The sequence below is a fragment of the Psammomys obesus genome, unplaced genomic scaffold, assembly GCF_907164565.1.
Source record: "Psammomys obesus unplaced genomic scaffold, mPsaObe1.curated_primary_1811, whole genome shotgun sequence".
Taxonomy (NCBI): domain Eukaryota; kingdom Metazoa; phylum Chordata; class Mammalia; order Rodentia; family Muridae; genus Psammomys; species Psammomys obesus.
The window spans coordinates 4,277,101-4,297,936 of record NW_026596158.1 but is presented as its reverse complement, the minus strand read 5'-3'; the positions used below and the strand labels follow the sequence as shown (position 1 = coordinate 4,297,936).

General features: G+C 48.5%; 1 protein-coding gene and 1 non-coding gene across 2 annotated transcripts in view; both read left to right on the top strand.

The window, feature by feature from the left end:
* The window catches only part of Wdr88 (WD repeat domain 88), a 32,225-nt gene extending 21,814 nt beyond the window's left edge, over positions 1-10,411 (top strand). The window contains exons 9-13 of the mRNA XM_055594702.1: positions 830-898; positions 6,495-6,587; positions 9,041-9,194; positions 9,905-10,093; positions 10,284-10,411. Coding sequence (XP_055450677.1) covers positions 830-898; positions 6,495-6,587; positions 9,041-9,194; positions 9,905-10,093; positions 10,284-10,411 — 633 coding nt within the window. The remainder of the gene's footprint in view (positions 1-829; positions 899-6,494; positions 6,588-9,040; positions 9,195-9,904; positions 10,094-10,283) is intronic.
* A 36-nt stretch (positions 10,412-10,447) lies between these two features.
* Positions 10,448-10,521, top strand: Trnat-agu (transfer RNA threonine (anticodon AGU)). Its single transcript has one exon. It is a non-coding gene; the product is annotated as a tRNA-Thr (tRNA).
* Positions 10,522-20,836: the final 10,315 nt, after the last annotated feature.

The window sequence follows — 20,836 nt, the reverse complement described above, 5'->3', positions numbered from 1 at the left end:
TGTTTGAGCCTCCCTAGTGCTGGGCCTGCGGGTGTGGTTGCCTCTCCCGGTGGCCCCGGCACCTGAGACCCAGGCCAGGGCAGTGGGTCCAGCCTGGATGCCCCCCCCCGAGGGTACCGACCCCTCCGTGGGGGCAGGTTAGCGGGCAAATTAACCACCAACAGTGACGAAGGGGAGAGAAAGGAGGCGACAGGAGGAGGCTTAGGAGCTGAGCCACGGTGGGCGAGCCGTGTGCCCCCTGTGGGGGGGGGGGGACGCGTGTGAGTTGAGGTCGCCATGGCAACGAGAGACTGGCCCAGCGAGGGCCGCAGGGGAAGGGCCGCTGAGAGTCCCTGCCTTTGCCCCGCCGCGGAGCCTCCTGCCACCAGCACGTACACTGGACGCGTGAAGACACGCGCAGTGCGCACTCGTGCAGGTCAGAGGACGTCTTTGTGGGCGTGGCTCTCGCCCCCTCCCGCTCTTCCGTGAGTTCCGGGGATCGAACTCAGGCCCAGCCGCCTGCAGCCCACCCTCTCGTTTGCCTAAGCCTGGGCAGTCCCTTGAAGCCCACACAGCCTCCCCGGTTGAGGAGCCCGGTTGCTCTCTCGAGCAGCAGGTGCCAGCTAAGACCTGGGCCCGGATGGCAACATCGCCCTCCGCCCTGCTGAGCCCCGGGTATGATTTAAAAAACCATTCACAGGGCCCCGAAACGGGCACCCGTGGCTCTGCCTTAAGTGTTGATGGACCCAACGTGTGTTACAGGAGAGCGACACGGGCTTGGCGGCTTCTTGTTTCTGTTGCTTTTGTGAAGCGTTTCTCCGAGGTCTTTGTTAAATTATTTCTTGTTCAGGGCCACGAGGACTGGGTGACGGACGTTGCTATTAGCAACAACAAGAAATGGATCCTCTCGGCTTCAAAGGTAAAAAGCGACCGAGCTCTGGCGGACTTGAAAGGTGTGTTGCGTTTGTCCGGGCTTGAGACGGCGGACGTGTGGAGTCCGGATTTGGGGTGGCATGCCTGTAATCCCAGCATTCCGGAGGCTAAGGCAGGGGGCGGGGCACTGAGATGGTTTATTAGGGAAAGGCACCTTCCACCAAGCCTGACTACCTGGGGTTCCATCCCCAGGACCCCACATAGTGGAAAGAAAGAACTGACTCCCCAAACCTGTGCTCCAGTTGCCACACACACACACACACACACACACACCCACACACCCACACACACAGGCTCCTACCCTCTAGTCTCCAATAAATAAATGTATAAATGTTTTGTTTTGTTTGTTTAGTTGCTTGCTTTTTCAAGACAGGGTTTCTCTGTGTAGCCCTGGCTGGCCTGGAGCTCGCTTTGTAGACCAGGCTGTCCTCGAACTCACAGAGATCTGCCTGCTTCTGCCTCCCTGAGTGCTGGGGTTAAGGGCGTGCACCTCCACTCGTGGCTTACATTAAAAAAAAAAAAAAAAAAAAAGTAAAAGGCAAAACAATGTTCCTGCTCAGGCTCAGTGTAATATCTGCAACCAGGAGCTGCGGGCTTTGGAGGGCAGGTACCAGCTCACGGCTACACCGCTGTGTCCTCTTGAGGTCTCGGGTCACATAGCCACCACCCCCATCACAACCCTCATGTGGGGACACCCCTCACCCCAGAGGCTGCCACAGGTGGGAGCACCCGAGAAGTGGGGCCCCACCTTGACCTCTGACCTTTGACAGAGCATTCTGGTCTGAGTATGGGAGCCGTCCAGGTCTGTGACGCTATGGACGAGACTCCACCTAATAAGTGGTTTCGCTTTGTGACAGGAGCTTGCCTTGTGGCCCAGGCTAGCCTCCAACTGATGGTCCCCCGCTTCAGCTTCCTGAGAGCTGGGATTGAAGGTATGTGTGCGCCACAGAGAGCAGCTCAGGACACACACACACACACACACACACACACACACACACACAGCAGAGTAAAACCCCGCAATGAGCCCATTGCTAGCATGTGATGAAGGTGTCGCTACTTTAACAGGAGACCAGAAAGACGTTCTGGTTTGTCAAAGTTCTGTTATCGTGTACTTTTTACTTTTCTGTTACGGTAATGCTGTCACCTAAACAAAACTCACCTAGTGCTAGGTGAGTAACAGCCGCAGTAATGAACAACAGGACTAGGTGAACAAAGATGTTTAGGAAAAGTGTGAAAATATTGTGATGTAATAATGTCCTTATTACATTAGCATAATATGATGAATTTATCTACAATAGAATAGTCGTTACAGAACACTATACTGTGATGTGTACTGTATATTGAATATGATGGGTTATATTCTAATATATTACATTATGAATCATATTATGTATTATAATAGATGATGTTAGGCTAACTCCAATAAAGACACTGTAACTACATATGTATATTATATAACACACATCCATACAATACATGGATGTTATATAAAATATGAGTGTATAATCATAACACTTTACTGGGTTCTTCATTTTTGCAGTTTTTATTATTACGTATTCTTGTTTGAGGCAGGGTCTTACCATGTGGTCTAGGCTGCCCTTAAACTCATGACCCTCCTGCCTTGGCCCCCCAAGTGCTAGGATTATAGACGGCTCCACTGTAACCAGCCATTATCACATATTAAAGATACACGGATGTGAGATTATTTTGTGAAGGGAACTTAGACTAAACAGAGGCTACTTACATCCTATTTCTTAGAAAGAGGCCATCCTCGGTGGTTCACACCTGTAATCCCAGCTCCCAGAGTGTTACAGGTTCAGAATATAATCAGAATGTCAGTAGCTCCCCACCTCCCGAAATGGCAAAGTCTGCAAGTCCATTAAGAGCCCATAGGGTCTTTGAGGACGCAAAGCCATCTTGAATGGTAAGATTCACAATAATGTTATTGGTGAGCTCCTCCTTCCTGAGCTCCGTATTGAACTAAATTAGTAATAATTAACAGGACAAGTGGCACGGGACAGAGAGAGAGCTCAGGGGCAGACCAGTGAGCCTGTCAATAAGCCAGGTCTTACATGGCCTGATGGTTTTGTGCCACAACCAACAAACGGAGAAGGGACGATCTTTTCCTGCACAAGAACGATACTGGGCCCTTGCCTCACCCCACAAGCAGTTTTCCTTCCAGATCTGTGGGTTTCAACCAACCTGGATCGAAAATATTTTTAAAAATTGTCAGCATAGTGATGCACGCCTTTCATCCCACACTCAGGAGTCAGAGACTGGCAGATCTCTGTGACTTCAAGGACAGCCTGGCCTACATAGTGAGTTCCAGGCCAGCCAGGGCTATATAGAGAGACCCTGTCTTTAAAAAACAAAACAAAACATATGTGTATATAAAAACATACACATACATATTTTAAAAACTGAGCTAAACAAAACTGCATACTGGACACACACAGAACTTGTGTCCCTTGTCATTATCCTCTAAACAATAGTCTAACAGCCATGATATATAATCTACAGATAGTTTAACGAATATAAGAGAATATATGTAAATTTTATGCAAATATTATACCTTCTGTGGAGGACTTGAGCATCTACTAATTTTGGTATTTCTCATTGTGGAAGATCCGGGAACAATTCCTCTTGTTCACCTAGGGGTCACTGGTCAATGTAAAAGACCTAAACTTATGAGCTAAATTTTTAAAAGCATGAAGGGAACATTTGGGAGAATCTTCAATACTCTGCATTTGCAGTGAGTTCACAAGTATGCCAACAAAAGCACAGGAAACACGGAGCTGGAGCAATGGCTCAGTGGTTAAGAGCACTGGCTGCTCTTCTAGAGGTCCTGAGTTCAATTCCCAGCACCCACATGGTAGCTCACAACCCCTAGACTGATGCTCACAGTACACATAAACTCACACAAGCGCGCACACACACACACACACACACTTACATAAGAAAAACTAAAAACATGTAAAGCAAGGAAACAATGAAAAATGGGATTTCTTCGAATTAGTAATTTGTTTGTGTCAAAAGGCTAGGCACAGTGGAACACACCTGTAATCCCAGAACCTGGGAAGCAAAACGGAGAGTTCCAGATAAGCCTAGGATGCATAGAGAAACCCACTTTCACAAATCAGACAAAATAACACTAAATAGTTGGGGGAGGGGGTAAACAGTGTATACATTTCTGTTATTTTCATTTTGTTTGCTTTGCTTTTTGAAGCAAACAAAGTTTAAGTTTGGTCTTAAATTGAGCCCAGGATGACCCAGAGCTCTTGCTGCTCTGGCCTCTGCCTCCCAAATGTTGGGATTACAGGTGTGTGTTGCTACACTCAGGTTTTGTTTTGTTTCCTTTTGTGACAAGGTTTCTCTGTGTAGCCCTGGCTGTCCTGGACTGGCTTTGTAGACCAGGCTGGTCTCTAACTCACAGAGCTCTGCCTGCCTCTGCCTCCCTGAGTGCTGGGATTACACCCATGTGCCCGGCTCTTACTTAGCTTTATTACCCTTTTTTCTACTCTCATCCTCAATACATTTTAAAGTTAGGGATGTCGTTGTCCTAATACACATTTCCGACAGGCTAACATTTGAAAATCATTTCAAAGGCCAGAGATGATGATAGCCATATTGTAGACATGTGTTCAAGGGAGCTGTCACCATCCGTTTCTAGAATAAAAGTTCATCTAGGGGCTGGAGAGATGGCTTAGTCAATGAAGTACTTGCTGCCTGGTGCGGTGGCTCATGCCTGTAATCCCAGCACTCGGGAGACAGGGGCAGTCGGATCTCTGTGAGTTTGAGGCCAGCCTGGTCTACAAAGTGAGCCCAGGACAGCCAGGGATGCACAGAGAAACAAAAGAAACAGCAAAACAACAACAAAAGAACAACAAAAAGGAAATCTGGTTTGAATTCAGGTAGTTCCAAGCGAGCTTTTGTTTTACGTTTTCTGCATTTTTATTAAACTGTCCACAGGAAGCCCGGAAAGGATTTGAAACTCCCACTTTGGAGTGTGTGTGCATGCAGTGCCTTCCGGGGGCAGGAAGGGGAGTTGTGGGTACTGGGAACTGAGCTCCAGTCCTTCGCAAGAGTAGTAAGCGCTCTTCAACACTGAGCCATCTCTCCAGCCCTGACTTTGCTTTGTCTGCTTGTTTTTGGTTTTCTGAGACATCTCATCATCTCATGTCTCCTCCTGGGGTCCTGTAGCCTACACCTGCCCTGTTGCCAGGACTTGACAAACTGCTTGATACACTGTGGAAAGTAACTGTTGATAAAACCTATCACTTCTGTGTAGGGGTCAATAGCGCTGTTCTCCAAATTCCAGCCTTCATCTCTCTAGAGCACACTTGGCTTCAACCGCTTAGTTAGGAAGTGTAACTCTCAGTCAGTAAGACGGTTGCTGCTGCCATGAATGGGTACAATAAGCAATCCCTGGCAGCCACTGTTTCTTTTTTTTAACTGTCTTTTATCAACACACACACACACACAACATACAGCACCCACATATCACGTATCACACAAAACACACATAATACACAGTACACAGAACACACATATTACTCACAGCACATGTACACACATACACACAACACACACACACAACACATATTTACACATAGCATGGACACACACACTACACAGAATGCACGCTATAATACCACACACAACATGTCCAACACAGCACGCCACACAAATGTAACTCTCCCCTCAAAGGTGAGAAGAGATGGTTTATTCTGAAGTCACATGTGAGTGGCCGTGGCAGAGGCGCACAGAGCCAGGTTAGGCCAACTCCCTGCTCCACAGTGCTAACGGGTTTCATCAAGCTTCTGTAATAACTGAGCAAATGGAGCAAAGTCATTTCCAGACACACTGGTGGAAGGTCACTGGTGACAGGGCAAGTCTCGGCCAGGGGCCTCAGCTACTGGTTGGTAGGAGTGACGGGTCTGTTTGTACATCCCAGAGGACGTACTCCACAGTCACAGAGACATCAGATGATGTCAGAGGTGCCAGAGATGGCTGGTGATGGCCCGGCACTGGCCTTGCAACATTCCAACCTCTCCAGGTCATTTGAGTTCTAATCAGTTAATGAGCCTTGCAGAAGGCTTGGTGGAAGGTGTGGGTTGTTTTGGTTTTTTTTTTTTTCCAGAACTTGTGTCCATCTGCATTCTATACTACTTGCTCTCCTGGAATGCTGGGTAGGTAATGTTTACAGCCTGTGGCCTCTTCAGACTGACTTTCGCTCAGCAATACGTGTTCTTGCATCTCTGTGTCTTTTGTGGCGGGGGGGGGGGGGGGCTTGACAGCTCATGTATGCTGAGCACAGCGTGCTATCCCACCGCACGGCTCCGCCACAGGCCCTCATGTAGCGCAGGCTGGCCCTGAACTCCTGATCCCCGCCTCTGCTTCCCACGTGCTGGGATTACAGGCCTGGGAGAACCGCCACAGCTGGTTTCCGTGTGCTGGGACGAAGAGTCTGATAGTCTACCGCAAGCAGAGCTGCCCACAGCCTTCATAGTGGTCTGTCTTGTGTCGGGCTCTTCTGTCTGTTTGTTTTTGTGACTCCTGGCTTGCTGTTTAACTCGTTTTAGGACAGCTCCTTGAGACTATGGAATATTGAAGAGATTGACAAAATTCCTTTGGTAAATGAGAAGAAAAAGGCCAAGGGCATCAAGGTCAAGCAGGTTGGTGAAATGAAGCCCAGTAACCTTCCTTACCCTCCACCAGTTCAGCTTGTGTCCTGACAAAAATTTACTGGTCCCCTGGGGACACAGCCGCAAACAAACAGTGCAATCTCAGCCTTGTGGGTGCTTAAATACTAAAAGGTGAGGCAAGGGTTCAGATACAAGGAAAATAGGTGGTAAACAGTAGCGTTTAGGGAGGGAACACGTGAGTGTTTCGGTAGTTATTTATATTTATTTGGCTTTCTGAGGCAGGTTTTTGCTTCATACCCTAGGCCGTCCTGTAACTCTCGACTCTCCTCCCTTATTCTTCTAAGTGCTGGCATTATAAGTGTGCACACAGCTTATTTATTTATTTGTTTGTTTATTGTTTATTCTATGATTATTTTATTTCACTTAACATTTTCTTTTTTGAGATACCATCTCACTGCGCAGCCCTGGCTGTCCTGGAACTAGCAAGGTAGACCAGGCTGACAATGAACTTACAGAGATCCTCCTGCCTCAGTCTCCCCTGGCTTTGTGTGTTTGTATCTATGTGTTTTTGCATGTGTGTGGGAGCACACACGCCATGGGAACACAGGTTCCACGGGAGCTAGAGTTACAGGCAGTTGTGATACGCCTGGCATGGGTCCTCTGGAAGAGCAGAAAGGGCTCCTAAGCGCTGAGCTGTCTCTCCAGCACTGTGATATTGTGAAGGATAGTCAGGGTAGGTGTTACTGAGAAGGCAGCAAGTGTGTGGCTTTGAAGAGGCATGCTGTGCTGCAGCTGTAGAGACCCTGCCCGAAGCCCCGATTCCCCCCTTCCCATTTCCCACACGAAAGGCTGGGGAACGCTCGCTTGTTCATTGCAAGAGCTGGGCGGCAGGGTTGGCACGCTGCTAGCTACGCCAGGGCTGGCCACAGTGGCAAAAGATGTGGCCACTCCGCCTCCATGCTCTCCCAAGCTCCGGCTGGAAGCCACAGCTGACGTGGGGACAGCCTGGAGGAGACTCCTGTCTATGTCACTAGCTGGTTTCCGTGGTTCTCGTGGCTAGGCTATTCCATCATAGACCCTGGAAACTGACTGGCCATAGAACAATGGTCATTCCCTCCTCCCCCAGGCTGGTGAGAAACAGGCTGCAAAGGAAGGTGGGTAGGAAGTCCAACAGAAGCTGCAGCAAAGGTGAAGCTACTGTGTCGGACTTGTTTTAAATTGACAGGAGAGACCTCAGCCCTTGGGTTTCTCAGGCCTTTTCCAGGCAGGATCTGCTGGGCTTCCGAGTGCCTTAAATTCTTAAGGGGAGCCAAGTACAGAAACAAGGAGGGTCAGGGCATGGACTTGACACCTGGTGGGTTTGCGTGTGTGAGTGTGTGTGTACGTGCGTTCACGTTGCCTGCTTGTGTGCTGGGATTCACCGAGAGGCCTCTGACACGGCCTGAGAGCCCTCATCTCAAGCTCTGGCTTGACACTTGGGAGCATATAAGACAGGTGAGCATCAGCTGGGGGATATTTCGGCAGAGAGAGGCTCAGGGTGGAGGAGGGCACTCAGCCGCCACATCAGTTAACTGGGAAATTGCTGTCTGGACCTGAGTCAGGCAGTGCCCTCCTGTCATCGCAGCACTCAGGAATCTGAGGCAAGGGGAACACTAGTTGTCGAAGGTCAGCGCTATGAGATTTAGTGAGGCGTTGCCTCCAACAGCTAAACAATAAACAAGAGAGATAACAGCCATCATTGCTCCTACAGATTCGATTCTAGCACCAACATGATGGTTCATAACCATTCCTAACTCCAGTTCCAGAGGCCCTGATGCCCTATAAAGACAAGCAAACAAACAAAAAAAATAAACAAATGCCCCGTTTATTTCAGAAATCTCGTCAGCTAGCCAGGTGGCACATGCCTATAGCTACTCAGAAGGCTGGGGCAGAAGGATTTAAGTTAAGGTCTGCCTGGGATATATGTTGAAACCCTGTCTAAAAATAAAACATGCTCACATGCATTCTCTCTCATGCACACATGCACAAACACAGACACACACGTGGGGAATGTAGCTCAGTGGCCTGACACATTCAAGGCCCTGGGTTTAACTCCTGCCACTAAAAAACCAAAAACAAAACTTGGTTGCCTTGCTTCCCTCCAAGTCTGTTCTGCACGTCAGAGGTCCTCCGAGATCAAGGGTGCTCCCTGGGTGCCACAGTTCCACTGTGGACCACTCTGTCCAGAGAGCAGTGGAAGAGGACTGGACACGCCCGCCTTCCTCCTCTCAAGCATGGGGCTGCGTGATGGGCCGGCCTTGGGTCCCCTACTAGCTTTGGAGGGAAAGGCCCGATGCTCCCAGCCTGCCCTGGGCCAGTCTGTGGGGTGAGACACTCCAGAGAGGGAAGGGCTTGCCTTGGCTCGGTCCAGGCTAGCTGGCGGTGGGGTCAATCGCCTCTGACCTGCACATCGTCTCTTGTCTCCTGAACATACCCCACGGCAGTGCAAAACTTGCGAACAGCTTTACTCGACCTTCGAAGAGGAGTACTCTACAAAACTGTCCAACCGGTGTGTGTACTGCCGGCGAGAGAATCGCTTCCTGCCCGGCTATCAGTCGTCTTCATCTTCGTCGCAGCTTTCCTCGTCCTCGTCTCAGGGTGAATATTTTTGAGCATCCTGAGCACATCCAGCCTGCGGCGTTCTGCAGCACCCTGCGCCGAGCCTTCTCCCATCCGACGGCACCGAGCAGACCGAGGCAGGGGCAGGCTCTGACTGGACTCAGCGTGGTGCTGCCTCTCTGCCCCGTCCCCAGAACCCTCCAGAGGCGAACATTTTTTTTTACTGTTAATCTAGAAATAAATGTAGATTCCCTTGCAAGACAGGCGTGCGGAGGAGTTGCAGAAGCCGTTTGCGCTTTAGCTTTATGCCCCGGTGGTGATCCACAGTCATTCTTGCAGCCGGGGCTGGCACGGGCCCCACTCGCCCGCGTTCGTCAAGGGAATGCGACGCGCGGAGCCCACTCTGCGGACTAGGGTGGCAAGGCACGACTGCTACGGTTGGAATAGGGTTTCTCCCTTCCAGGTTCAGGAGCTGGGGGCTGGTGCTGGGGGGTCTTCTCGGGCAGCGGTCTCCTTCCTTCCGCCCCGGCACAGACGGCTGTGAGCGGCCACGCGGGTGGCTGGGAACCGAACCTGCGCCGTCTTAACCACGGAGCCAGCCCTTCAGCGCACCCCGCAGACAGTTCCGAGGCCCCTTTCCTCCTCGAGCTCACCCCCGTGGCTCCGGGGAGTGCTCGTGCCCACGCGGTCCCCAGCGACGGACACCTAGGCCATGCGTTTCTGCGCACGACGCATTTACTGTTGCACAGATCAGCTCAGCCAGAGCCTCCTGCTGGGGGAAGGACACAGGAAGGCATCGGTGGCGCTCGGCTTTGTGGCCGGCCAGAGGCCCAGATGGCACGGAGACCCCAGAGTGACCGGGGGAAGCCTGGACGGGGAGGGCCTAGTCCTGAGCGGACAACGGAAACTCCCACAACTAGGCAACCCGGCCGCACGGGGTGGGTCTTGGGGGGGCCTCTGGGGCGGTGGGGGCTCCGCTGAGATTTCCTGCTCTCAGCAGACGAACTCTCAGGACCCGCAGAAGAAAGCTCCGAAAGCGCCGCGACGGCCCTCCGGAAGCTAGCCCCGCCCCGCCCCCTCCGCCCCGCCCCGCCCCCTCCGCCCCGCCCCGCCCCGCCCACTCCGCAGAGCCTATCAGAAACTCCAACGTTCCTCCGGGCTTCCGCTACCGGCCCGAGCGAGGGGCCGCATCGCGCATGCGTCCCCCGGCCGACGCGGAAGCACGCGCGCATGCGCAAAGCTCGTGCGGTCCCTAGAAATGGGAACTGCTTTCTCGCAGAGCCCGAGCGGGCGGCGCCGTGGCTTAGTTGGTTAAAGCGCCTGTCTAGTAAACAGGAGATCCTGGGTTCGAATCCCAGCGGTGCCTCGGTTGAGTGTGTGTGCTCTGCCTTCTCTTTTTTTTTTAATTTGCACGGCTTTTCGTTTTCGCGAGTGCTCTCACTGGAGCGCTCCTCCGTCAGCGAGGGTGAACCGGTGAGGACTTTCTAGCTGAAGACCTACTTCGCCGCGTTTTCTCCTGCTAGCCTGTCTCTCTCGAGGACGTCAAGCAGGGCTGAGGAGTCCCGGCATCCTCTTCGCCTTGCAAGGATTGCTGGTTTCCCCGGCCGCTTTACCAACGCTCTGCGTACTGAGGGCAGCTGGCGAGCCCCCGAAGTGGAGGCTTGTAGCATCCAATGCGACCAGCCGATCTGCAGCTACAGCATGCACAAAGGGGGGTGGGGCAGGCGGGGGGGGGCGGTCCAGAGCGGCTAGGCGCTCTAGTGGGCACCTGGGGTATGGTTGTCAAGGGCCGGGACACCACAGGCGCCTGGGACCCTCCTTGAGAGCATCCCTGAGGTTCGGTGGGGAGACTGCACCCCGGGGATCCACCGAAGTCCAAACAAACCTAGCATGACAGGCCCAACTGACCTTTAGAAAATGCACGTGTGACAGTTGGGCTCTGCTCCGGAGGAGGAAAGTCTTTGGTTCACAACCCTATAAACCTTTTAAAACCGTTTCAAGGACTTGGTGGGATGGCTCAGTGGATAAAGATGCTTGCTGCCAATCTTGAATGCCCTGACTTCAATCCCTGGGTCTAACATGGTGGAAGGTGACAATTGACCCCTGAAAATTCTCCTCCGGCCTGTGGGAGGCGTGCTGTGGCTCACGTGTGACCACAAACAAGTAAATGTAATAAGAAGAAGATGTCTCAGGCCTGAAAGAGTGACAAACAACGTAGTTGCATTAATCCATCATTGACCCACACAGGGGGACACACGTAGCCTTTTCGGTAGATAAAGCGGCATGTGAAAACACACAGTGCCCAGGAAAGTATGTCAGCGGAGCCGCTGCCGGGTTACTGGAGAGGGGCTGTGAGCTCTCTAGCTGGGGGAAAAGACTGAAATTTAAAAACACCGATTTCTACCGGACAATTTGGCAATTATTGAGTTGAATTATTATGAGCTGGAATGAACAAGAAGTTCACAAGCTGGGTGCAGTGGCGCGCACCTGTAATCCCAGCACTCAGGGAGGCAGAGGCAGGCAGATCTCTGAGAGTTTGAGGCCAGCCTGGTCTACAAAGTGAGTCCAGGATAGCCAAGTCTACACAGAGAAACCCTGTCTTGAAAAAGAAAAGAAAAGAAAAGAAAAGAAAGAAAGAAAAGAAAGAAATTCACTTGTTCTGGAGACAATTCTTTCTGCTTCTTCCATGAATCTGAGTTTTTTGAGAGAGAGAGAGATATATAGAGAGAGACAGGGTCACACAGAAAGACACACACACACACACACACATACAGCCCTTTGCAACTTGGTGTTTTGATTGACACTGCCAAGGAAACTGTGAGGGATATTTCCACACTTTGCAGAGTTGACAGGGACATCCAGCTGAATGCAATCAGTGAAGGGTATATTGGAAAGCAAGCTTGAGTCTTTCTGGGGCTGACCTAATTCTAACTCATCTCCATTAGTGCTAAGGTTTGGGACACTTGCCTGTTGGATGCAGTTATGGTTTGAATTCAAAATGGCTCTCACAGGATCATGTGACCAGCATGGTCCACGCTGGTGGGGCTGTTTGGGAGGAGACTTTGGGGGCTGGAGCCCAGCAAAAGGAAGTAACTGGAGTCAGGTCTCACTCCCTCTCCGTCCCCCTCTCAACCATAGACTAGAAACTGCAGGAGTTTTTTTTCTACAGTAGTGAAAAGCTACCTAATTCAGGAACCAATGGGAGATGTTGGCGTGTAAGTCTGAGGGAGCCTGAGACAGCAGGCCGGGTAGACATCTGATTGGCTGAGCATCCCCAAGCAGTAAGCAAAGCCAGGAAAGAGAAACAGGCCTGTGTTAATCTTGTCCCTGCCCCATTAAAATAATAATAATAATAATAATAATAATAATAATAATAAGTGCTAAGGTGTTCCTTCCTCAGGTGGGCTCGGGATGCTGTTTCCAGGGTTGTCTAGGGGAAAAGTCCATCTCTTCATCGAGCCTTCAGTTGTGTCAGCTCTTCAGAAGAGATCCTGTCAGCATCCTTGGCCCAGCCCCTCCAAGGTCCCCACAGCAGCCTCTTGCTTATTCCTTTCACAGGATCTCTTCATTCATCACCCAAAATAACACATCACAACAGACTGAATGGGAACAGCTGTGACAGCCCTCCCGTGAGACCTATGGGGAAAGAGCTTTGAAAAACTGTAAAACAATGTTGCTCTTCAAATGTAATTTTTAAAAATTTTATAGACAGGATTGTTATCACTGTTAGTTTTTAAATGGATAGATATTTAATCTTCTCCTCAGATTTAACATCTAGTGTCTTTAGTGTTGACACCGCCATGACAAAAATGGACTAAACCTCTGAAACGGTGAGCCAGCCCCAATTAAATGTCTTCTTTTATAAGAGTTGCCTTGGTCATGGTGTCTTTCCACAGCAATAAAAACCATAACTAAGACAGAAGTTGGTACCAGGAGTGGGGGATTGCTGTGACAGGCCTTATGCTTTTGTTGGTAGGAAGGTGGATTTGGGGACTTTGGGATATTTTGGCGTAAATATGTGGCTGCCTTTCGCCCTTGTCTGAAAAGTCTGCCTGAGGGTACGCTGAAGAGTTTTGGGTTAATTCTGTTGGCAGAGGAAATCTCAAACCAGCCTAGTATTGACTGTGTCACGCGGTCTGTAGTGTTCACCCTGGTGAAGATCTATAATGAAAAGGAGCAGGTTAGGTGAGGATAACTACAAAGTTCAAGGACAAAAGGGGGCCGGGATGGAGTGGAGCGAAGTCCTGTGTTTAAGAAGAAAAACAGATTAAAGAAAAAGCTGATATTAAAGGGGATAAAGGAAGTGGCGACCTCAGGGCAAGACCCTATTTAGCTCAATTTCCAACTTGTAAAAAGGGATTAAAGAAAACCTTAGATTTAAGCTTGGTGGTACATGCCTTTAATCCCAGCACTCAGGATGTAGAAGCACACAGATCTCTGAGTTCAAAGGTCAGCCTGGTCTACAGAGCAAGTTCCAGGACAGCCAAGCCTAGGCAATGTTGAAAGCAGAAAGCTGGTAAAGATGCAGTTGAAGAAGGGAGTCCATGCCCCAGCCTCAGCAAGCATCAGAACTTGGCAGATTTGGCTACCAGGTTAGAGTCAAGGATAGAGGAAAGGGGTTATAGGATCTCCCTCCACAACCGAGGAAAGCTGCTGAGGCCAGGTGTATGTCAGGGGTGTCCCTGCATGGAAGCCCAGAGGGGCCATTGTGAAGCTGTGAAGGTGAAGCCTGGATTGCCTTGGAGACTCCATGATGTTGGAGATGCCAGAGTCATGGTTCCCTGCTGAGGAGAGCTGCTGAGGGAGTGGAACCAGCCCAAGAGAGAGACCTGTGCTGCGGTCAAGAACGCTGAAAGGAATTGGAGATCTGAAGAGCACTCCACGTCAGACATGGAGTGCAGAGCTTAGAGTTTTCCCAGCTGGTTTTCAGTCTTGCTTCAGTGCAGTATTTCCTCACTGTGCTCCTGTTCCTCCTCTTTGGAATGGTAATGTATATCCTGTGCCGTTGTGGCTTGGGAGTATGTGATCTGCTTTTTGCTTTTGGTTTTATAGGGGGTTACAGATAAGAGCTTTTCCGTGAGTCTCTGACTTTCTGTGAGTGTGGGCTTTCACAGGATAGAGACTTTGTATGCTACAGAGACTTTTGAAGTTGCATTTTGCATTAGAACATAACTATAAGCCTGTGGGGCCAGGGAGTGGAATAAAATGGCCCTCACTTAGGCCTATAGGGAGTGGCACCATAGGAGGTGTGGCCTTGTTGGAGGAAGTGTGTCTCAGTCTCCTCCTGCTGCCTGCCAATCCGGATGTAGAACTCTCAGCTCCTTCTCAGGCACTACGTCTGCCTGGGCTCCGCCATTTTTCCTGCCAGGACAATAATGGACCAAACCTCTGAAAATGGAAGACAGCCCCAATTAAATGCTTTCCTCTATAAGAGTTGTTATGACCATGGTGTCTCTTCACAGCAATAAAACCCTAACTAAGAGAGTAATTTTTAAAAAAGATTTTGTCTTTTTAAAATTTATGTCTATGAAAAGATTTATGTCTGTGAGTGTCCGTAGTGTGAGTGCGATCCATGTGTGCAGTACTCATGGAGGCCAGAAGAGGGCGCCTGTCCTCCCGGCCCCTAACCTGACCAATCCAATCATCCTACAGTGCACCTTCAAGCTGAGTCAGAAGTATCAGCCAGGATAGGAGAAGCAGCAGTACCTACGTGTAACAGGCAGGAAGCTCCAGGAGCTGCAGCGTTCTGACACAGGCAGCTGCGGGCATGGTAGCAACTGCAGTGTCCTTCGCCAGCGGAAAATAGCAGGCACATTTCTCAGCCACGTCTTAAGACTCTGTAATGTTAGTTTTTATTGTAGTAAAAGACAAATAACATGAAATTTACTATTTTAACCATCCCCCCCCCCCCCCCCCGTGTGCTGGGAATCAAATGTTAGACAAGGACTTTCATCCCAAGTCACACCTCCACTGGGGAAGTCTAGGCAGGTGCTTTACCACTGAGCCACACCTTACTGGGGAATTCTAGGCAGGGGCTCTCCCACTGAGCCACACCCCCAGCCAGTCTTGTTTTGAATACATCTTCAGAGCGTACTTGGCTCAGCCCTTGTATATACAGCTAAGGATGGTTTCAGGTGAGGGCTGTCAAAAAGGCCCTGGGTTCCACATGTCAGCTCCACTCGCCCCAGAGAAAGTAAAAGGAAGAGGTGGTTGAAAGGGCGAGAGGAACCCAATGAGAAAAGCTGGGCTTGGAAGGAGAGAAGGTAGCACGTGGGTCCCTCAGAGCCAAGCAGTCCCAGTCTTGGTGTGGCCTGTGTGCTCATTGCCTTTGTCCTGCTTCTGCAAGGTTCTGAGACGTTCTTACTGCTTCAGGGGACAGATGGTTTCACTTGAGACGGTCACTCCTGCCAGGCAGGGGGGCGGGGTGGGGCTTATCTTCCTGAGAGGTGCCCTTTGGGGACAGTGTCTAGGAACACCCTAAAAGTTGATTGGGTGTGGCTCAGTTGTCTTTGTTTCTTTCTTTGTTCTCCCTCCCTCTTTTCCTCACTCCTTCCTTCCTTCTCTCCCTTCCTCCTTCCCTCTCTCCCTCCCTTCTTCCTGTCCTTTGAAACAGGGTCTCACTGTGTAGCTTTGGCCTGGACACACTATATTGACCAAGCTGCTCTCAACTCACAAGGATCTACCTCTGCTGCCCAAGCGCAGGGGTTAAGCAGGGGTTAAATCAGAGCTTCCACCTCGCAGAGAGCCTGGGTTTTTCTTAGCCTTGCACCTTCTGCCCTGAAGGGGGCTGAGATGAGGTAGGTGGATTTCTGTAGACTGCATTCTAGGCCAGCCAGGGATACATAGAGAAACCCTGTCTTAAAAATAAGAAAATAAGCCTGGCATGGTGGCACACTAACCCAGCACCGGGGAGGCAGAGGCAGGTGGATCTCAGGGTTTGAGGCCGGTCTACACAGAAAAACCCTGTCTCAAAAAACAAACAAACAGGAGCTGGCTATGGTAGTGTGCACCTTGAAAGGCAGGAGGATCAGGAGTTCAAGACCACAACAATTTTGAGGCCAGCCTGCCTCGGCTGTATGAATTGCTGCTTCAAAAAACAAATAAAAAAACAAACAAACCAAAGACATCTAGATGTGCTTACGTCATAATTCTAGGCCTATAACATAGAGTAGCCTCCCATTATCCCCAGGGGGTGTGGTGGTTTGGATAAGAATGGCTCCCATAAGCTCATATATTTGAGTGCTTAGTCATTAGAGAGCGGTGCAGCTTGCCCAGGAAGACACACATACACATAAATAAAACGAAACACACACACACACACACACACACACACACACATTTTAAAAGAGGTCACAAAGTGAGGAGATGGAATGAGAGAGATGGGGGCAGAGCTGGGAGAGTTAAGGAGAGGAGTAGCTGTGATCAAAATCCATTGCATGAAATCTCAAAGAACTAGTACAGAAACACTAAAATGCACTAGAAAACATTCTGAAGCTAGATGTGTAGGCTGTGGTCTCAGCTGCCAGCAAGGGGGAGGCACAGGGAGTCCAGAGCCAAAGAGTTTAGGACCAGTCTGGGCAACAAATAAATGAATAAATAACCCGAATGCTTGTGTGTAGAGATTACGGTATGCACAGTTTGTAACAGTCATGGTAAAAAGAGTTAAAAAGTTGAGACAGGAGGATCATGACTCTTTGGCCAGTCTGGAAACAACTACAACAAAAAGCATTCCAGCAATCTGTCCTTCCTTAATGTGCTCAGCCCACTCTAATTTTGCACAGCTTTCAACACAGTTGGGTTTAGGCCCACGTTTTATGAGTCTCTATCTGTGTCAGCTCACTTCTGAAAGCCTGGTCCCCGGTGGGATGGCATGGAGGTGGTGGGACCTTTAAGAAGCAGGGCCTGGTAGAAGGTGGTTAGATCTAGGGAAATGCCACTCATGAAATCAGCAGTGTTACGCCTAGATCATGAGACCCCCAAGAAACCACTAGGAACACGCGTCCAATGCAAAACACACAAGGGTCTTTATATAAGCTCGAGCTTCGGTTGAAATCCTTTCTGCACAGCAGGTTGGGAGAGTGACAGCCAGTTCCAAGGGAACAAGGTGTTTTAAAGGGAAAAACCACAAGCAGGGGCTTCCAAGCCTTAGTGTTACATGATTGGACAAAAGGTAAAGGAATGAAATGCACTTTGACCTCATTGGTTGACAGCACCTGGCCAGACTGCAGAGAGGAACAGCTTGCCAAGAGGAGCACTGGGACCCTAGGAACAACTTATGTTTTCTTAAGTGACGCCTTATCAGTGTGCCTCAGTTGCTGTGTCTAGCTGCAAGCTGCTGAGAACAGAACATTCTGTTGTTTCTTTTTTTTTTTTTTTTTCCCTCAGAACTTAAGGGTGGGAACCAAGGTACTCCAGGGACAAGCTAACCTGGGATGGAGTCTGAGAATCAACATGGAGTTAGTTTTGCTAATTTAACCCTTTCATTTCCTCCTCTACTAGTAACTATGGAGACCAATCTTGGGCTCCTTAGAGGCCTGACTCCTCAGTATTGAGTGGTCGATATAGGGACCTCATCACTATTAACTGAATAGTTCCCAACCTCTGTCTAATAAAGGCAATCAAACTATTTAATATGCAGGGGCCAAGGGTAAGTACGAGTAACAATATCAGCAAGGGTCTGTTGAGACAGATAACAAAGCAGTAAACCAAGGGGAAGCACTAACCCAAGATTCAAGCCAGCTTTGGCTTGTTTTGTACTCTCTTTCCCATTTAGCCAAGTTTTCCCTAACCTGAGCCAAGGAGAACTATTATACCAGGATTTAAACCATCCTCCAGAATCCTCTCTTTCCAGTGTCTCTCCAGGCTTTTTGTTATTTTTGCTGAGGATCTCCTAATCATTTCTGAGTGGTTTACGTTAAAACAACATTTCTCTCTAAGGGCTGCACACAGCCCGCCCTGCTGTAAAGACGACAGATCCCAGCCCCTTCTGTTCTGTTAATTCTGCCAGGGAATCAACATTCTTTTCTAAACGGGTGATTGCGTTCTCAAGGCATTGAATATCTTTATCAATACCTGACTTTAAGCTGTTATAATTTTGGCTTTGTATAACGTGCTACAATACCTGTTCCTGCTCCAGCTAAGCAGGTCCCCAAGACAATGGCTAATGTCAGGGATTCCCTTTTAACTTAGCATTTCTGCCTGTAGGATAAAGGATGATGAATCTCTCCTCTGAAATTTCTTCAGGCTGACATTGGGGCGGAGACATTGAGGACCCAGGAAGGCTGAAAGGCTGGGCAACAGGGCACCATCGAGTTAGCGATTCAGTTGAAGAGACAGGGAGCCATCACATTGGCTGGACTGGTTTACTTTGGCTTTCAGCAAGTCCAGATCCCAGCTTGCAATCCATAGCTGATCGGTGAATGGAGTCTGTCGGCCAGGTGAAAATCTGCTGAGACAAATTCAGACTAGAGACAGAAGTTAAATTTGTCTAGTAAATGGGGAAAGTGGGGAATCCCAAGACCAAGGGAAAAATTCATCTGGGGTCTGTTTGATCTATGGCAGATCCAGGTCTCATGACTTTTTTGATTTATTGAGATCCATACTTTACAAAAAGCAGGTAACAGGTGTCTAAAGACAGCAGTAGACTCGTGCCATTAAGATCTAGTGAAAGCTGTGGCTTTTAGGTCAGAGATATACACATTAGACAGAGGTTTTCAGCATGATGAGAAGCTCCTTTAGGTCTTTTTCCAGAAGACAACCAAAGGGAAATTAAAATCTTGAGCTTGTGACTGGATAATAAAGCAGTCAGTGCTTCATCAGCTCATCAGAACACTATTGATCGATGTCAAAACTCTGAACTTCTGAAATCTCATAACTACATAAGCATAACAATAGCATAGAAGGGGGGAAATCTAAAATATCTCCCATTTTTAATATGCCTTAAATTATTTTTTCTTATATCATTACAACTCACATTCATATACCTTAAAATATCTATTTAGATCCTCCAATCTTTTTTGCATTTATCATATCAACTTTGAAACATTTTCCTAGACCCTAAACTTTTTTAGATCCTCATAACTTAAACTTTATATCCTCAGACCTTATATAAACTTTATATATTTCTATCCAGTTATTCACCATAAGACACAGGCAATTAACATGACGCCTGTGAGCAAGGCAAACCTCTTTGCCTTTCTAAATAAGAGATCTAGTACCGAGTAGTTTAACTAGCTAATGAATTGACCAATGAATTAACATGGATCTAATTATCTACTCTTTAGCTGCAAAGCTACTATTAGCTTAGCTTAGCCATCAATGTGATCAGAGACCTGAGAAGGGTAAATTATAAGCTAAATGAATCTATGTATCAATCAAAACGACAGAGTTGATTTGTCAGTCCACCGTCTAGGCAGTTGTCCCTGGCTTCTGTTGTCTCATGGCATCATGAGCAGAGGCAGTCTGGCCATCAGGCACAGAAGATGAGAGACTGTTTCTGTGGAAAAGAAGAACATGAGAGACTGATCTCACTTCACCTTAGCAATGTGAAACAATGGCTCTCCAGGTGTCCACAGCTTTGTCCACAGTTTAGGCTGGGCCCTAGTGGTGGGCCAGTTGGGGTAGTCTTGCCCAGAGGTTAGCATACCATAATCCAGAGTTGAAGTCATCTGTCTTTGTGCCCAAATCTTCTTGGAGACTTTGGGGAGCTACTACCAGGATTTTGGGACTCTCTGTCATAATAAGCCTACACATGTTAAAATGCCATATTCATCAGATCTCTGACAAGCTTGAGGGCCGGCATATGAGTTACTCTTTGTCTATCCTTAGTTATCTGCCCTAACCTGTATCCTGTAAAACAGAGTGCTATAGTCTCTAATTCTGACATACTCCTTAGGTAAGTGTTTTAGAACCATATCTATTTTAAGTAAATCTACATAGGCAAACTTTGTAGTTATTCATCCTAGGCTTAACCTCGAAAACATAAACAAGAGACCATGTAAAGCTCAATCTTGTAACCAACTGTAGTCGTTAGCATAACTTTAAATATATTTCTGAACTAAAATCAAAGCAAAACTTTTAATCAGATACAGTTCATAGAGGGGCTAGCAAACCTTGCTGATCTACCATATTGCATTAAGACTGAACAGCAAAAAGCTTAAAGGACAAAAGTTTCACGTTAGCACTAAACAGAGAACTAAACACAGCTGGCAGCCCTCAGCAAAGATTCTGGCCATACCAAACCTATAGGCCAGAAAGAAACAGCCTTAACTCGTTTTATTTAGGAACTGGCAACCAGGCATACATTACACATAATGGTTAACAATGGCTTGAATATAACCCTGGGCTAACATGGAGCTGCAGCCCTCTTCCCCCTTTAAAGAGCATATGAAAATGTTTTGCACTGAAGAATCACTGGCCTTTTAAATGGAGAACAACATATTTTACAGTTCTTTCTCAAATCATATTTGCAGGTATGAGAAACCAAAGCAAATACAGTTCTTATGCCCTCTGGCTTTCTATACATACTGTGACCCTCTGTAACATTCTATATACCTTCAGGTTAGGCTTTCCCTAGTTCCGTTCCTCTGGTTTAACCAGACATTTTTACTTTAGATAAGCTATTCTTTTCTTTCTTTCTTTCTTTCTTTCTTTCTTTCTTTCTTTCTTTCTTTCTTTCTTTC